This window comes from Hibiscus syriacus, unplaced genomic scaffold, assembly GCF_006381635.1.
Source record: "Hibiscus syriacus cultivar Baekdansim isolate YM2019G1 unplaced genomic scaffold, ASM638163v2 tig00110890_pilon, whole genome shotgun sequence".
NCBI classification, from domain to species: Eukaryota; Viridiplantae; Streptophyta; class Magnoliopsida; order Malvales; family Malvaceae; genus Hibiscus; species Hibiscus syriacus.
Genome location: NW_024062900.1, coordinates 13,155,608 through 13,173,284, shown reverse-complemented (window position 1 = coordinate 13,173,284; position 17,677 = coordinate 13,155,608). Strand labels below are relative to the sequence as shown.

At 33.3% G+C, this 17,677-nt stretch overlaps 1 protein-coding gene across 1 annotated transcript; it reads left to right on the top strand.

Moving 5' to 3' along the window:
- The first annotated feature begins 327 nt into the window (after positions 1-327).
- Positions 328-1,164, top strand: LOC120144740 (NDR1/HIN1-like protein 13). The gene has a single exon (XM_039158731.1). The coding sequence runs from the start codon at positions 328-330 to the stop codon at positions 1,162-1,164; it is 837 nt and encodes a 278-aa protein (XP_039014662.1).
- Positions 1,165-17,677: the final 16,513 nt, after the last annotated feature.

Here is a 17,677-nt window from a genome sequence, read left to right as displayed (position 1 = left end):
CATATAGGTAGGCATCAATGGTGACTCTTAACTGGAACATGTCTAGTACATGCTCCAAGCCAAGCCAAGCCAAGCCAAGCCAATGGGTAAATAACAGACTTTTATAACTGCTAGAGTTTTAGAACAGTAAAATCAATTTAATGATTTAATAATACATTGAATATAGCTATTTTTTTATTGTAATAAAAGAAAATTATAGAATCTGGTGAGGTGGCGTCCGTTCTCTTTGGGTGGATTGCACCTTTCCATTTTCTTTCCTTTTTCCCTTCATTTTCGTGCCTTTCAAATTCACTCTCTCATCGACACCTTCCACACTTTTTTTTCACAATGTCAGAGAAAATCCCTTCCTCCAAACCCACCGCCACAGCTGCTGCTCCACCTGCCGCCAAAGGTGGCGCCGGTGGACTGGCAGCCAGCAAAACAGCTACAACAAACGGCGGTACCAAAACATCCCACCTTTACAACCCCACTTCACGCCCACCGTACCGTCCGCAACCCTATAAGCGCCGTCACCAAAACCGTCCTCGGCGGAACTATTGTTGTTGCTTCTGTTGCTGGTCCATCCTCGTAATTCTCGTACTCATGCTTTTGGGTGCCATAACCGGCACCGTGCTCTACGTCCTTTACAGCCCTCAACGACCCTCTTTCACCCTCGCTTCTCTCCACATCCACCGCCTGAACTTAACGACCTCCGCCGACTCCTCCTCCTCCCACCTCTCAACCCTTTTCAACCTAACCCTTTCTTCCAAAAACCCGAACTCATATCTCTCCTTCTCTTACGACCCCTTCGTCGTCTCATGCGTGTCGAGCAACAGCGACGGGTTCTTAGGCCACGGAGCATTGCCGGCATTCATCAGTGACAGAAAAAACGACACCACTTTCAGGGGAGTGGTGGTGACGACGTCGAGTGATCTGGATGTGGATACGGTGAACAGCTTAAGACCGGATCTGAAGAAGAAAAATGGGGTGGCCTTGAAAATTGAAATGGATACCAGAGTGATAGTGAAAATGGGTGGATCGGAGAGCAAGAAGGTTGGAATTAGGGTTACCTGCGATGGGATTAAAGGGAGTATTCCCAAAGGTAAGTCGCCGTCGTTGGGTAACGTTTCTGGGTCTAAATGTAAAGTCGATATAAGGATCAAGATCTGGAACTGGACCTTTTGAGAACAAAGTTTAGATTTTTGTTTTTTTGAATCCCGATTGTTTTATCTTAAATTCCAAAAAGAAATCATGAAACACTTCTTTCTTGTTCTTCATGGTCAATGCAATGTTATAATAGCTTGAGAGAATTACCATCAGTTATAAGTAATTAAATTGCAGTTTATTTTTGCCTCAATGCAATTGCCAAGCTCAAGCTGTTGAAATCTTCTATGAGAGAAGAGGAAGCCATTACAAAGTGTGAAGGTAACTGATAACTGATACAAAGGGGTTTAACTTTTTGACTTTTTCTAGTAAAATAAAGTGCTTGGAATTGCGTGGGGATCAATGTGCCTACTGAAATCAATGGTTTCTTCTTCTTATGAGCTTGAGTCTGGAATCAAACAGTTCCATTCAGAAAATTAGACGGCTTTAATTTCCATGTGTTCTTTTTTCATTTAGTTTGAAAGCTCGACCTGTGTCGGTACAATTCTTACAACTTAGTTTAATTGGATATTAATTCATTAATAGGACAGCACTAACTCCAAACGTGTTATTTTTTTTATAGTCCTACTTCTATTATGACGTACACTTAGGTGTTGTTTGTTTTTATAGAGGTAAAAGGTCTGTAGGCATCTGCAGTAGAAGAGGTGGATTAAAAATTTGCAGTCTATAAGAAGAAGACTGTTTATTTTTTAACGTCTGCAGACTGCTAAAATGAACTGAAATATAAATAAACTGATTTTTTAAACTTAAAAGAGTTTTGCAATACTGAGATTTAAATAATTTTAATTTTACAATGCTGAAATTTAAATAATCCATACAACTACAATAATAAATTATTTAAAATAAAATAATAAATTATTTAAAATAAATTAATCTATATTTTAAAATAAATCAATTCATACTAATAAATTATTTAAAATAAATCAATTCATACAACTATAATAATAAATCAATCCATATTTTAAAATAAATCAATCCATACAAATAAATTATTTAAAATAAATCAATCCATACTAATAAATTATTTAAAATAAATCAATCCATATTTTAAAATAAATAAATCCATACTAATAAATTATTTAAAATAAATCAATCCATATTTTAAAATAAATCAATCCATACTAATAAATTATTTAAAATAAATCAATCCATAAATTATTTAAAATAAATCAATCCATATTTTAAAATAAATCAATCCATACTAATAAATTATTTAAAATAAATCAATCCATAAATTATTTAAAATAAATCAATCCATATTTTAAAATAAATCAATCCATACTAATAAATTATTTAAAATAAATCAATCCATAAATTATTTAAAATAAATCAATCCATATTTTAAAATAAATCAATCCATACTAATAAATTATTTAAAATAAATCAATCTATAATTTAAAATAAATCAATCCATATTTTAAAATAAATCAATTCATACTAATAAATTATTTAAAATAAATCAATTCATTCAACTACAATAATAAATCAATCCATATTTTAAAATAAATCAATTCATACTAATAAATTATTTAAAATAAATCAATCCATATTTTAAAATAAATCAATCCATACTAATAAATTATTTAAAATAAATTATTTTATAATAAATTATTTTATAATAAATTATTTTAAAATAAATTATTTTATAATAAATTATTTTAAAATAAATTATTTTAAAATAAATAACCTTATTAAATTATTTAAAATTATTTTAATAAATAACTATATTTTATAATTGTTCTCGAAGAGGTTTGAAGACCTTTGAAGACATAAAATCAAGTCTGCACCAAGAAGAGCTCGCACAGACGTTTGAAGAGCTTCTGTCTTCTAAAAAACAAACAGTCTGCGAAGCCTAATGTCTGTGCGTGATCTGCGCGACGCAGACATAAGTAGTTTGAAGAGCTTGCACAGTGAAAACAACATCACGTTAGTCTTTGTTCTGCCTACACGATAGCCGTTGGAATTGTCTATATTCCCCACTCTACAAGCACCCCTTTTCATTTCATCTATCTTTGTAGGTTGAGTAAAATTTGATTCTATTGATTTCTTTTTTATTTAATTTGAATCATATACTCGTAAATCAATGTATATACAATTTCTTTTTTTGAAAATAAAATTTTCTTCTTATAATTTAAACCCTCAACTTCTATTCACATGGTATGTCCAGCTATACCATTTAAGGGGTGGTTTTGCCGGTCCAGTGGCTCCCATTTGATATCTGGCAAAACACAATTTGAGATGTCGACCTAAATCTCGGATTGTCTCAGGAAAGGCTGGCTAATATACGGCGTTACCAGATACATTATAATATATTTAACAAATTCGGTTTAGCGCTACTTGAAATATCGAGTAATAACAATGTTGAAAGTGAAAATCATGAAGAAAATATTAAAAAAATTGGCAACCGGCAAACTTAGTTTGTCGGTTTGTGTCGATATAAATGAAAAATGTATCGATCCATAGCAATATAACAGGTAAAAATATGATAAAACCGGTGTCATTATGATAAAACCGGTAAATCTCTACCGGATATATTGAAAGTGTCGATAAATTAATATAAGTATCGACACTTTTGTAATTTAAAAGAGAAGAAGTTATAGCGCCTATAAAGTGTCGATACTTTATATAAATGTATCGATCCATAGCAATATATATAACAGGTAATAATATGACAAAACCGGTGTCATTATGATAAAACCGGTAAATCGCTACCAGATATATTGAAAGTGTCGATAAATTAATATAAGTATCGACACTTTTGTAATTTAAAAGAGAAGAAGTTATAGCGCCTATAAAGTGTCGATACTTTATATAAATGTATCGATCCATAGCAATATATATAACAGGTAATAATATGACAAAACCGGTGTCATTATGATAAAACCGGTAAATCGCTACCAGATATATTGAAAGTGTCGATAAATTAATATAAGTATCAACACTTTTGTAATTTAAAAGAGAAGAAGTTATAGCGCCTAAAAAGTGTCGATACTTTATACAAATGTATCGATCCATAGCAATATAACAGGTAATAATATGACAAAACAGGTCTTGAAATGATAAAACCGGTTAAAAGCTACTGGATATATTGAAAGTGTCGAAAAATTAATATAAGTATCGACACTTTTGATATTTAAAAGAGAAGAAGTTATAGCGCCTAAAAAGTGTCGATACTTTATACAAATGTATCGATTCATATCAATATAACATGTAATAATATGACAAAACAGGTCTCGAAATGATAAAACCAGTAAAAAGATACCAGATATATTGAAAGTGTCGATAAATTAATATAAATATCGACACTTTTTTAATTTAAAAGAGAAGAAGTTATAGCGCCTATAAAGTGTCGATACTTTATACAAATGTATCGATCCATAGCAATATAACAGGTAATAATATGACAAAACAGGTCTCAAAATGATAAAACCGGTAAAAAGATAACGGATATATTGAAAGTGTCGATAAATTAATATAAGTATCGACACTTTTGTAATTTAAAAGAGAAGAAATTATAGCGGCTAAAAAGTGTCGATACTTTATACAAATGTATCGATCCATAGCAATATAATAGGTAATAATATGACAAAACATGTCTCGAAATGATAAAAATGGTAAAAAGCTACCGGATATATTGAAAGTGTCGATAAATTAATATAATTATCGACACTTTTTATATTTAAAAGAGAAGAAGTTATAGCGCCTAAAAAGTGTCGATATTTTATACAAATGTATCGATCCATAGCAATATAACAAGTAATAATATGACAAAACAAGTCTCGAAATGATAAAATCGGTAAAAAGCTACCGGATATATTGAAAGTGTTGATAAATTAATATAATTATCGACACTTTTTATATTTAAAAGAGAAGAAGTTATAGTGCCTAAAAAGTGTCGATATTTTATACAAATGTATCGATCCATAGCAATATAACAGGTAATAATATGACAAAACAGGTCTTGAAATGATAAAAACGGTAAAAAGCTACCGGATATATTGAAAGTGTCGATAAATTAATATAAGTATCGACACTTTCGTAATTTAAAAGAGAAGAAATTATGATGCCTAAAAAGTGTCGATACTTTATGAAAATGTATCGATCCATAACAATATAATAGGTAAAAATATGATAAAATCGGTATCGAAATGACAAAACCGGAAACCGGTAAAGCGCTACCGGTTATGTTGAAAGTGTCGGTACTTTAATAAGTACGCGTAAAAAAGTATCGACACTTTAAAAGAAATAGGTAAATATCCTATCGAAAGTATCGACACTTCACATAAAAGTATCGACACTTAGGTAACTGTATCAATTAAATATAAATAACATATCTGGTGTAAATATAAAGGCATAACTAAATTTCCTATGAAAATAGATAGAGTTTTTGAAATCGAAGCGTAATTGTTGCTGCATTTCAGAAGGCGTTTCTACGTTGAAGTTTGTTTATTTGTTGTTGTATTTCAAATCGAAATGTACGTTGTTGAAACCCTAGTTTTTTTTATTATTACAGTAATTAGGGTTTTTATGTGTTATTGTTTGGGGTTTTCGAAGTAAAGAATCATTTGGGACCGATTACATGTAGAAAGTGATCTTCTAGGTAGATGATAAATACCGATACTTTTATTTAATATTATAGGTAGAAAATGATATTATAGGTTGTATAAATGTGCCGATACTTGGAGTATTGAGTGTTCCCATTCGTTTAAAGGAAATAAGGAGGTTTTGGGACCGATTATATTATATAATATTATAGGTAGAAAATAAATATGGATACCTGTATATAATATTATAGGTAGAAAATGATTTTTTAGGTTGTATAAATGTGCCGACACTTGTTGTAGTGGCCATTCAAATTCTATTGAAGACCAATTGTTTTACCACAAGAGTGGTTATCGATTTTTGTATACAAGTATTTGATTTGATTTGCGTAAACTAATATATAAAGGAAAATGAAGTCAATGGGTGGAAAGCAACCAAAGGGTGGATATATGTACTTCTAGTAAGTATCAATTTCTTTTTGTTATTATTGTTGAAATGATAATTGGATTAAAGTATTTAGGAACTTTAAATTGATTACAAATTTTAAATGTTGACAGTATGGACGAATGCAAAAGGATGAAGGAAGATGGCACACACAGCGGTTCGGTATGTAAAATGAAATTGACATTGAGTATTATTTAGCGTTAATGTATTGATTAAGAAACGTTTATGCTTAATATTAGGTGACAAAAAATGTGAGGTCGAAATGGAATTCGATGAGTGATGCTCAAAAGGAACCTTACATCACACAGTCAAGGAATGATAGTAAAGAATACAAAGAACGGAGGAAAGCACATGAAAAGAAGGTATTCATTAAACTTGTAAATACGTTGATACAAGATATATAAAAACAATAACATTATATATTGTTAAAAAATGTAGGATGTGTCGACAAGGTGCAGCATAAAAAGGGTGTATTCATTAATTGAATACCTTAAAAAGAATGATCAGTTGAATGTGCTGAGTGAAATGGGGTTTGGATCATTGAAATGAGTAAAGGATCGACCAATTCGGACGGAATTGTGTCGATCCTTGATGGAGCAATTTGATGTCAAACAATGTATTGCTAAATATGGCGATTATTCATTCCCTCTAGGGGTATCAACTGCTGCAGCCGTCTTGGGGGTAGAAAACAAAGGCAAAAGTGTTGTAGAAGTCTGTAGGATATCAAAAGCGGATCTTACTAGGGGGATGAGCTGAAGGCCCGAGTTCTATTATACCTTGTCGGGATATTTCTTTGTCCAACGGGTGATACGTCAACGAACAAGGATAATATGAAGCTCATTTGCGATGAAGGCTTGAAGGGTGAATTCAATTGGGTTGAATATGTCCATTCGAGATTGATTGAATCAATAATCACCTTTCAAAAGGGCAGCCAGAGATACCTTAAAGGGTGCATAGCAATCTTAGAGGTAACTGAGTTGATGAATGTTTTTGTTTTTTTATATAAAATGATGGTATAGTTATTATATAAAATGATTAATTTTATTATAAATGCAGGTTGCACTGTTCGATTATTGGTCGGACTATGATAGTTTGTCGGCTTATGAAAGACACGGAGTGGCACGCATCCGTGCATGGGGGAAGGAAGAGGTGGTTAGAGTGATGGCGAAGTTGAAGGTGGATAGACCGAGGAAGCTAGAAATGGTAATAAATGAAATTAAATAATATTAAGAATATAATAAATGTCTTAATACAAATTTAATTTTGAAGGTTATTTTCAAGGACGTAGAGGAGGCAGAGGAGAGGGAAGAAGAGATGGTTGGAGGGGTGGATGACGGTCAGGGGGATTACGGTAAGGGAAAACAGAGTAAATTTGACATTTTGATGTCTGAATTAGCTGATATTAAAAAAATCATTTTTGATATTCATCAAAGAAAATCAAGAGTCGAAGAGATACATGAAAGGCATAAGATGGAAGTGGAAGGAAAGATAGATGAATTGGTGAAAAAAGTTGAGGTGTTGAGTGGTGAAGTTAATATGTTGACGGGTGGAAAAATTGATGGAGTTGTCAAGAAGGTTGTGGAAATAAGGAGTGAACTTTCGGGGGTGAAGGAGGTGGTTCAGAAAAACTTGGATGAAGGGGGGAAATTGAAGGGTGAAATAAAAGAGATGAAGAGCTATGTAGAGAAAAAATACGATGAACTGAGAAAATTTAAAGAAGAAAAGATGGAGGAAGAAGAAAAGATGGAGGAAATGAGGAGAAAGGATGTCACTAACATCTATACACCGGAGAGTGTTATAGATGCAGATTTGGATTCGGAATGTCCTGCACCCCAGAAGAAGAAGCAGAAGGTAAGTTGAATAAAGATAACTTAATTTGATTTTTATCATGTTGTTGTGACACAAATTTGTATGCAAAACTGTAGGATGTAAAAGCGAATATTCCAATCGGAATTGAACCGGTCGAAGCTACAATTTGTGATTATTTATGGAATAGTGGGTTAGAATCGGGGTAAGTCACTTATATTGCTTTGTGAGTGATATTTAAATATTTCATGAAAAGATATTATTCCTAATGATTCATACAAATATACTGTAATCTCAATGGGAAATCAATACGCACAAGTATCCGACGTTGCAACGTTGAAGCCTATGGAATGGGTTGGCGGTGTGGTAAGTAGAAATCAATTAAAAGACAAAACCTATTGAATATATTCTGATTGTGTAATTAATTTTGTTAGATTATTGATTTGCTCGCCTGGACAGTATGCTACGATTCTAAAAAGTCAGGCCGGATAATTGGCTACATTTCATACCACTTAGCGGTGAGTTAAATTAATAAATATTGAAAAGTAATGTTATAAACGGTAAATTAATAATGATTGTCGCGTAATTGCAGCGACAAGCGTTGGACAACAACGGTAATGTTGAGGGTATTGCGAGCTTTTGGGGTGCCATGTTGCCTAACTATATGAAATTCACCAACTGTGAGAAGGTAAGACACCATACGAATAGGCATAAATGATGTTTTTGGATATATAATGTTGAATTTTGTCAAATTGTGTGTGAAATTTGTTGCAGATCATGATCACAATAAACTACAATAATTCACATTGGTATCTGTTGGTGTTGGATATGAAAAATCGTGTTGGAACTGTATATGAGAGTCTGTTTAAATCTGAAGCAGCTAAACAGAGAGTGAATGATGCTAAGAGATTGGTATGTATGAAAGGAAATTATGTAAATTATAATGCATAATTTGTTTGGATCATAACTTCATATTTTTTAATGCAGATGAAAATATTATATAGTTCTAATGAGAAACACATTTGGGTAGAAGCATGTGGCTCTCTAGGAAAAGTCCCCTTGCAAAGATTAAAATTCGTGGAGCATAAGATGACCGAATAATTGAATGGATATGATTGCAGCATCTATGTGATGATGTGGATGGAATCGATCGGTTCTAGCGGGGCTACTGGTGATTTTGTAAGTAGAATTAAAAATTACTTTGCCGTTACATTGTTAAAAGTTGTAAATTGAATGTTGTGGTTTACAATACTTAACGTACTGACAATTTGAATATAGGTTGTTGGATAATGAGATCGTATGCGAATATTAAACGATCTCGTATGCCACAATCAAAATCAACTAAGAGAGAAGATGACAAAAGCTGTCATGCTACACAAGAATAACAAAAGGAATCGATGATGTAAATGTAGGGTTAATTTTGTGTAAGTTTTTTAATTTTGTATACGATTTATAATTTTGTATGTGAATGTAATTATGTATGAGATGGGAAAAGTTATGAATTGGTTGTTGTACATGTTTCTTATACACAGTATGATTCTGCATTATTCCAAGTGTCACTAACATAATTGTCATCATGTGCGGGACTGAATGGCTATTCCAAGTAAACTTTGTGTCCAGAATGATTTCCTTACCAAGTGCATGGAAATGTGTCGATACATTTATAAAATGTATCGATCCAAAAAACATCGAGACCCATAATTATAATGTAATAGGTAAATTATCAATCTAACCGGTCTAAATATATCGTTTTATGAGAAAATAGTTGTACATAAAGTATCGACACTTGTTTAATTTGTGTAGATCCCGTACTTTGTGTCCAGAATGATTTCCTTACCAAGGTCACCATAATGTGTCGATACCTTTATAAAAAGTATCGATCCCAAAAACATCGAGACCCATAATTATAATGTAATAGGTAAATTATCAATGTAATCGGTCTAAATACACCGGTTTATGATAAAACAGGTGTACATGAAGTATCGACACTTTTTGAATTTGTGCCGATACTTTGTGTCCAGAATGATTTCCTTACCAAGGTCACCATAATGTGTCGATACCTCTATAAAAAGTATCGATCCCAAAAACATCGAGACCCATAATTATAATGTAATAGGTAAATTATCAATCTAACCGGTCTAAATACACCGGTTTATGAGAAAACAAGTGTACATGAAGTATCAACACGTTTTGAATTTGTGTCGATACTTTGTGTCCAGAATGATTTCCTTACCAAGATCACCACAATGTGTCGATACATTTATAAAAAGTATCGATCCAAAAAACATCGAGACCCGTAATTATAATGTAATAGGTAAATTATCAATCTAACCGGTCTAAATAAACCGGTTTATGAGAAAACAGGTGTACATGAAGTATCAACACTTTTTGAATTTGTGTCGATACTTTGTGTCCAGAATGATTTCCTTACCAAGGTCACCACAATATGTCGATACATTTGTAAAAAGTATCGATCCAAAAAACATCGAGACCCATAATTATAATGTAATAGGTCATTTTACAATGTAATCGGTATAAATATACCTATTTAATTTGAAACAGGTCACCATAATGTATCGACACATTTTATAGTTTTGTCGATTTTAAATTACTCGCATTTTTTTTCATTCATTATTTATATGATACAAACTCCAAATCAAAAAACCCTATACCTAAACCTAAAGGCAGAAGAAAACTCATCGACTCCGACGAATACCAGCGTTCATAACAATTACGATCAGATATTCAAGTAAATTTGTCGATATTTTGCCATAAATTAGGGTTTGGTTGATTTGCAGATTGGTCACTTTTGTTTCCTTAATGTGTTTGTGTTCCAATGTAACAGCATCCACACCAAAAAATGACTACAAAACGTAAGCGTCAGAATCGGGGCTCTTCTCAACCCATCTCTTCTCAACCCACCTCTTCTCAACCAAACTCTTCTAAGGAAATCAGGTCGTTCGACACTGAGAAATTTAGATCCGATGCGGAGAAAGAAAGATGGCAAAGGAGTTTTAAAGTAAGGAAGATTCGTCCCGAAAGTGTCATTGACCTGGGTTTCTTGTTCGATGGTAAATATGATTTTAGTTTTAAATCCACATTTACATCATGGGGTTGGCTTGAATTCCTTGGTGTAGAACCAACATATTACCCCAACCTAGTTAGAGTATTCTATAAAAATGCTTCCTTCCAGTATGAGCCTAATAAGAGTAATATAATGGGAATTAATACTCATGTCATGGGGAATGATATATATATATATCTCCGGAGACTATTGCTCCGGGTATAGGTGTCAAGAATAAAGGGGATTCAGAAGAAACTGATTTAGATACTACAATAAAACAGGTTGATAGAAATAGCCCAATTAACCTAGATGTAGAGGCGAGAGTGTTTCACAAAATGCTGACTTGGTTTATTCGGCCTTCTGGGGGAAAACATTCAACGATTCGAGACAGCGATTCTTGGTGGATAGCAAAGTATAGATCCAAAACGGCTCCAAACATTTCTAAATTGATGTTTAAAACATTTGTATATATGGTCACAAAGGGAGCATCAATTTCAACTTCACTACCATATAGATGTGTCATCACCCATCTGTTGAAAAAGGAAGAAGTTGATTTTTTCCTTGACGCCCCTGTTCAATTAACCCGCAAGATTGATATGTTATTTATTAAAAAAGTGGGATATGATTTTGTTGAAAAAATCGGTTGGAAGCGTGTCAAGTATTTCAGATTAGATCTAGAGAGGGAGGACAATGAAGACGACCAAGCAATGGGAGACGGGGGAGGAGACGCAATGATGGAAGAAGCTCCAGAAGCTCAAGTTGGACAGGATATCACAATTACGACAGTGATGGAATACATGGTCAATTTTTGGGAGCATATTGATTCCCTTGTGAGCGGAATGCAAGCCGATATTTCATCATTGCGCAATGAAGACTCCATGTTGCGTGACGAATTACGTAAACGACATCAAACGAGTTAGGTAATTAATTATTTATGTTTCTAAACATTTACACGTTCTGAAATTTATTTTATTTTCTTTTAACAGATGTGGACAACCAAGCGGTCAATGAATATGACGATGATGATGATGATGATGATCCAAACAAGTATATCGTGTCTGCAACGCCGCCTGCAAGAAAACTAGTAATTTTTTATGTCAATTGTGTCCTTGCTTACATCCCAAGACATCCAGAAGGTTTCAATTCTGTTAATTTGTATCCATTATTTTAACATGTAAGCGTACAACTTTAATCTCATTTTCTTCATGTTGCAGATGTTATCCTCAGAAATGGATTATGTGAATTTATGCAATTTTGTACACAGAAATTTGTTGTTGCCATTTGGTCATCCAAGATGAGGTTAGAACTATTGAGCAATTCAAATTACTATAGCCAAAATTGTTAATATACAATTAAATGTTAACATTCAAACTTGATTACAATCCCAGGCATAACATGGACCGTGTACTTGATAAACTACGTTCGTTCTCTGACCACTTTCTATTCGTTTGGGTAAAATGATTGTCATTACACTTTGCTAACTTTAATTTGTCTAAGATTCCTACATATTTATGTTCGACTGTTTGTAAACAGGATCAAAGAAAGTGCAAAACATCATATAAGTTTACATACTGTAAAAATCTCAATGATGTTTGGAACGAGTTTACTGATTTTACTGTCCTAAATACACTGTTGGTCGATGATTCACCGCAAAAAATGATTCATAATCTGGTAAGTTACAGTTATGCCATATTTTTCTAATTAAACAGTTGTTCATAGATTGATTGATTAACAATTTATGTTTTTTATTAGATAAACAATTACATATGTCCACATTCTTTCGACGCTGCTTCCCATTCGGACGACGATGCTCTAAGTATGACACAAATTTATTCCTGATTATGCTCATTTAGTTTCTTGTTAGTAAAATTACACCTGATTAGTTTGATTATTGAAATTATTTATATATGTCCTCAGACAAAGGTGGTACCATACGCGAGTATTTGGAAAATTTGTTGAAGGCGCCTAATGTTCCGGACTTCGTTAGCGATAACCCTTTTCCATCAGATTAATTTCGTTGTAGGTACATTATTTGAACATTGTAATCCAGAAATTTGTTGTGTATGTATGTTATGGTTTGATTATATTGTGTTTATATTTTCATTCCATTTAAAAAAACTAAATCATATAACACAGTAACTGTGTCTTTTAATATGAATATTACATTATAACATGTGACTTATACAGTAAATATTTCATTCCATGTGACCACTGTGACAATCCCATCAACTCACAACTCAGCTTTATACCGAAATATTGTCTTTTACCGGCTTTATCCGTATGTTAATTGAACAGTATGAATCAATTATACAATTTCCATGTTCAATCTAACATTGCATTTCATTTTCATTTCATTTATAATTAGAGTTTGAATTTAAATTTCAATTTGAGTTTGAATTTAAATGTAAATTTCGGCTCCACTATAAATATTAGTCCTAAACCAAAATTCCATCCATCCAAAAAATAACTTACTCAATGGATGCATTGGGAGATAACATCAAATTCCATTGCTAAGGTAACAACTTACCTTTTTTCAAAACTTATTAACTTATTAACTTACCTTTATCCAGTCTGCCTGCTTGTTACTCAAAATTATGATGGTCGGGATTTCCCTCGTGTTTCATTTAGGTTGATTGCTCTGAATATATAACGACATTTGATCTCCAAATCGTTAATGGTTGATTGGTCGAGCTTTTATATCCATATTTGCTTCTTTGTACACCGATACATTTGAGGATTGTTGAAATATCAACACTAATTATAATGTGCATAATGAATTTGCTTTATTCATTTGTGTCGATGCATGTTGTCCAGAATGTATTTCCAAACCAAGTGCATGAACAAAGTGTCGATACATTTATAAAAAGTATCGATCCTAAAAACATCGAGACCCATAATTATAATGTAATAGGTAAAATAATAATGTAACCAGTCTAAATATACCGATTTATGAGAAAAGAGGTATACATAAAGTATCGACACTTTATACATTTGTGTCGATACTTTGTGTCCATAATGTATTTTCCAACCAAAACAAGTTCACAAATAAGTGTCGACACATTTATATCAAGTGTCGATCCCAAAAACATCGAAACCCATAACTATAATGTAATAGATCACTTTATAATGTAACCAGTTTAAACTTATCGGTTTTATGAGAAAATAGGTCTACAATATGTATCGACAGTTTATTCATTTGTGTCGATACATGTTGTCCAGAATGTATTTCCAAACCAAGTGTACGAAAAAAGTGTCGATACATTTATAACAAGTGTCGATCCCAAAAACATCGAAACACATAATTATAATGTAATAGGTAACAAAACAATGTAACCGGTCTAAATATACCGGTTATTAAAAAAGAAAGGTATACATAATGTATCGATACTTTATAAATTTGTGTCGACACTTTATGTCCATAATAAATTTTCCAAACAAGTTCACGAAAAAGTGTCGATACATTTATAACAAGTGTCGATCCCAAAAACATCGAAACACATAATTATAATGTAATAAGTAACATAACAATGTAACCGGTCTAAACATACCAGTTATTAAAAAAATGTATACATAATGTATCGATACTTTATACATTTGTGTCGACACTTTATGTCCATAATAAATTTTCCAAACAAGTTCACGAAAAAGTGTCGATACATTTAGAAAAAGTGAGGATCCTAAAAACATCGAAACCCATAATTATAATGTAATAGGTCACTTTACAATGTAACCGGTTTAATTTTTTGGTTTCATGAGAAAATAGGTCTACATAATACATCGACACTTTTTAAATTTGTGTAGATACTTTTTAAAATTACGCGTGTTTTTTTCTTATATATACAAAACCCAAATAGAAAAACCCTAAAGGCAGTCCGACAGTGATGACCTTCAAATGGAGCCCCAGCGTATCAACATTGAAGAAAATCGAAAGTGACCAGTAAGTATCAATGTATTCATGTAATTGTTTTTGAAATGGTAATTGGATTCAAGTGTTTAAGATCTTTTAATTGATTACAAATTTCAAATCTCTACATTCTGACTGAATGCAAAATGATAAAGGAAGCTCATAATCCATGTTGACTGTATAGCCAATAAAACACCCTTTCAGGGTCCAAATGGTAAGCTGCGAATTGGTAAGACAAGATTTTTTTGAGGGTTTAGGGACTGAATCCCTACAACGTAAGGAGAACATGATTGAACATTACATATAATAGTTGTATTCAGTTGTTGAAGAATTGTTTTTAATTTTATACAAATATAGTTGTAATGTTCAAGCATGATTGAATGATGTGGTTTATTTGCAATAACAAAAGGTTGTTGTACATGTTTCTTATACACAGTAGGAGTCATGTTGATACTTAGGATATAGTTGGATCGTTGTCTGCATTATTCCAAATGTCTCTAACATCATGTACGGGACTGAATGACCAGTTCATTCCGTCTTCAAAAAAATCAGTTGAAGTAGGTTGCGGGCTTGTATTCAAACCCAGCTTAACTTGAGGAAATGTTAGTTTGTTATGTCCCTCATCATTGCAGAACCCACATCGCCTAATTTTCTTCTCGACCTTGTTCTTTGTTACTTCTTTTCGCTTACGTTGTTTTCGTTGAGGGTCGCGAACGTTGTTTAATACACTGCTCCGATTGACTGAATCATTCAAACCAAACGAGTTCTCAAATTCTTCTGTTAATCTTTTCATCTCATCTCTTGCGGTTTTGAAAGATGCGTCTGTCTTTGATGTAGCATAGCATAACATACTTGCTGTTGTATGTAGAGAAGCAAACCTTGCCATTTGCATTATTTATGGAGGCACATTCAAATCAACAAAACTAGGTGCAGAGGCCTTCGTATCCTTAGTCCACCTAATTTGAATCAAAGACCCGGGCAAATATGTGTAATCCAAGTGCTTCAAAATGTGAAGTTGATGGCGACATGGAAGTCCAACTGTCTCGAATTTTCTGTATGAGTAATTTAGGGTTTCTGTACGAGAAAACTAATTTCAAATGTCCTATTTTTTTCTTTGTACTTTTTCAAATAAAAATATTGACATTCATCTGATAAGGACTGAATCTCTTCCTGAATCCGGTACAATATCTCCCGTTGAAGTTCTTCTTGGAACGCACGAAAAGATTCGCACGTATAAATCTCAGAAGCATGACTTTCAAATTCAACCAGTTTTATGATCATGAAGGGCTTCGTCTGGGAACTTAAGTAATCCGCTTTCAACTCGTTCAGACGCATTCTAATAATTCCATCTTCAATTGCACAAACAACATCTAAATATGTCTTCTTGTGTTTCAGTGCAATTGCGAGTGAAGCATTCATAGACTCGCACCTTTGTGTTGAGAGAATATTAGCAAAGAAATGACCAGTTAGATATGCTTGTGCCTATAAGTGCCGAGTATTTCCCTTCTCAATCACCCATGGATGCTTTTCGACGTTGAACTCTAAAACAACTGAATGCCATTGAATATCAAATTCGTCGGTTGTCCACCAGGAAACCATGCATTTTGAGAATACTGCTGTAAATTTTGGGTCACCAATGTTAGCTTGTGCATTACAAGAAATATGCCAAGAACATAATCTGTGCTTAGCACTAGGGATAACAGATTTGATAGCCCTCTGCATTGCCCTATCCCCATAGGTGACAACTGAAATAGGCGATTTTTTCATCATGGCTTCTAAAAAATTCTGTAGCACCCATTCGAAAGATTGGGACGTCTCGTAAGCGATTATGGCAGTAGCAAACACAATTGTGTTATGGTGATGATTGACACCGACAATAGGCATAATTGGTCGACCATTCAAATTATCTTTGTACGTTGTGTCAAACGCAATTACATCACTGAAGCATATGTAATCTGATCTCGATGTAGAATCTGACCAAATAAGATTATGCAACGCCCCTGATTCGTCTACCGAGTATGTCACAAAAAACCCGGGATCATCATGTTTCTTATAATCAAAGTAAGCAATAAGCGCATTCACATCCCCATCGACGATTTCCTTTGCTTTGCCTCTTTGAAGTGCATTGTAGAGGTCTTTATGTGTAAATCCAACATTATGATAGCCCCCTGCCTGCTGCGTTAAATAGTTCATTACTTGTGACGTGCCAACACTGACCTCTTTCAATGCTGTTGCCTCATCGATATCAGCCTTACTTACAGCTCTATTAGAACGCATAAATGGTGTCATAGCAGGTGTGCACAATGCATGATTATGTTTCTGATAAGACTTAATTATAACCCACTGATCGTTTGTATTTGTTGCTGTAACTACGATTCTAACCTTGCATTATGTTCTTGTGATTGGCGTATGAGCACGTTGACGATCAACGGTATTGACTTTTGATACTCAAAACCCTTATTTGGAACAACAAAATTCTTGTGTCTTCATATTCCCTTCCATGTCAAGTCGTGTTGTTCCCCGACGTGCACTAAACCCATGTTCCCGTGCGAATTCCTTGTAAAAGTACCAAGCTTGATCACGTGAAGAGAAGAGCTTACCAACCAATATGTCAGATTCATCAACATTATGTACTTTATGGCATTCCTCGGTTGGCTTAACATTGTCTGCATCAGTATGATCCATGGCAAAAATTTTGTTGTGCAATTTCAGTGGTCCCAACAGGAGTTGATGGAGATGTATGTAAGTAAAGGTTCATTGAACAACATGTTTCA

Bases quoted from the DNA above. Each gene is read 5' to 3' on its own strand.
- LOC120144740 (XM_039158731.1), top strand. From the start codon at position 328: ATGTCAGAGAAAATCCCTTCCTCCAAACCCACCGCCACAGCTGCTGCT.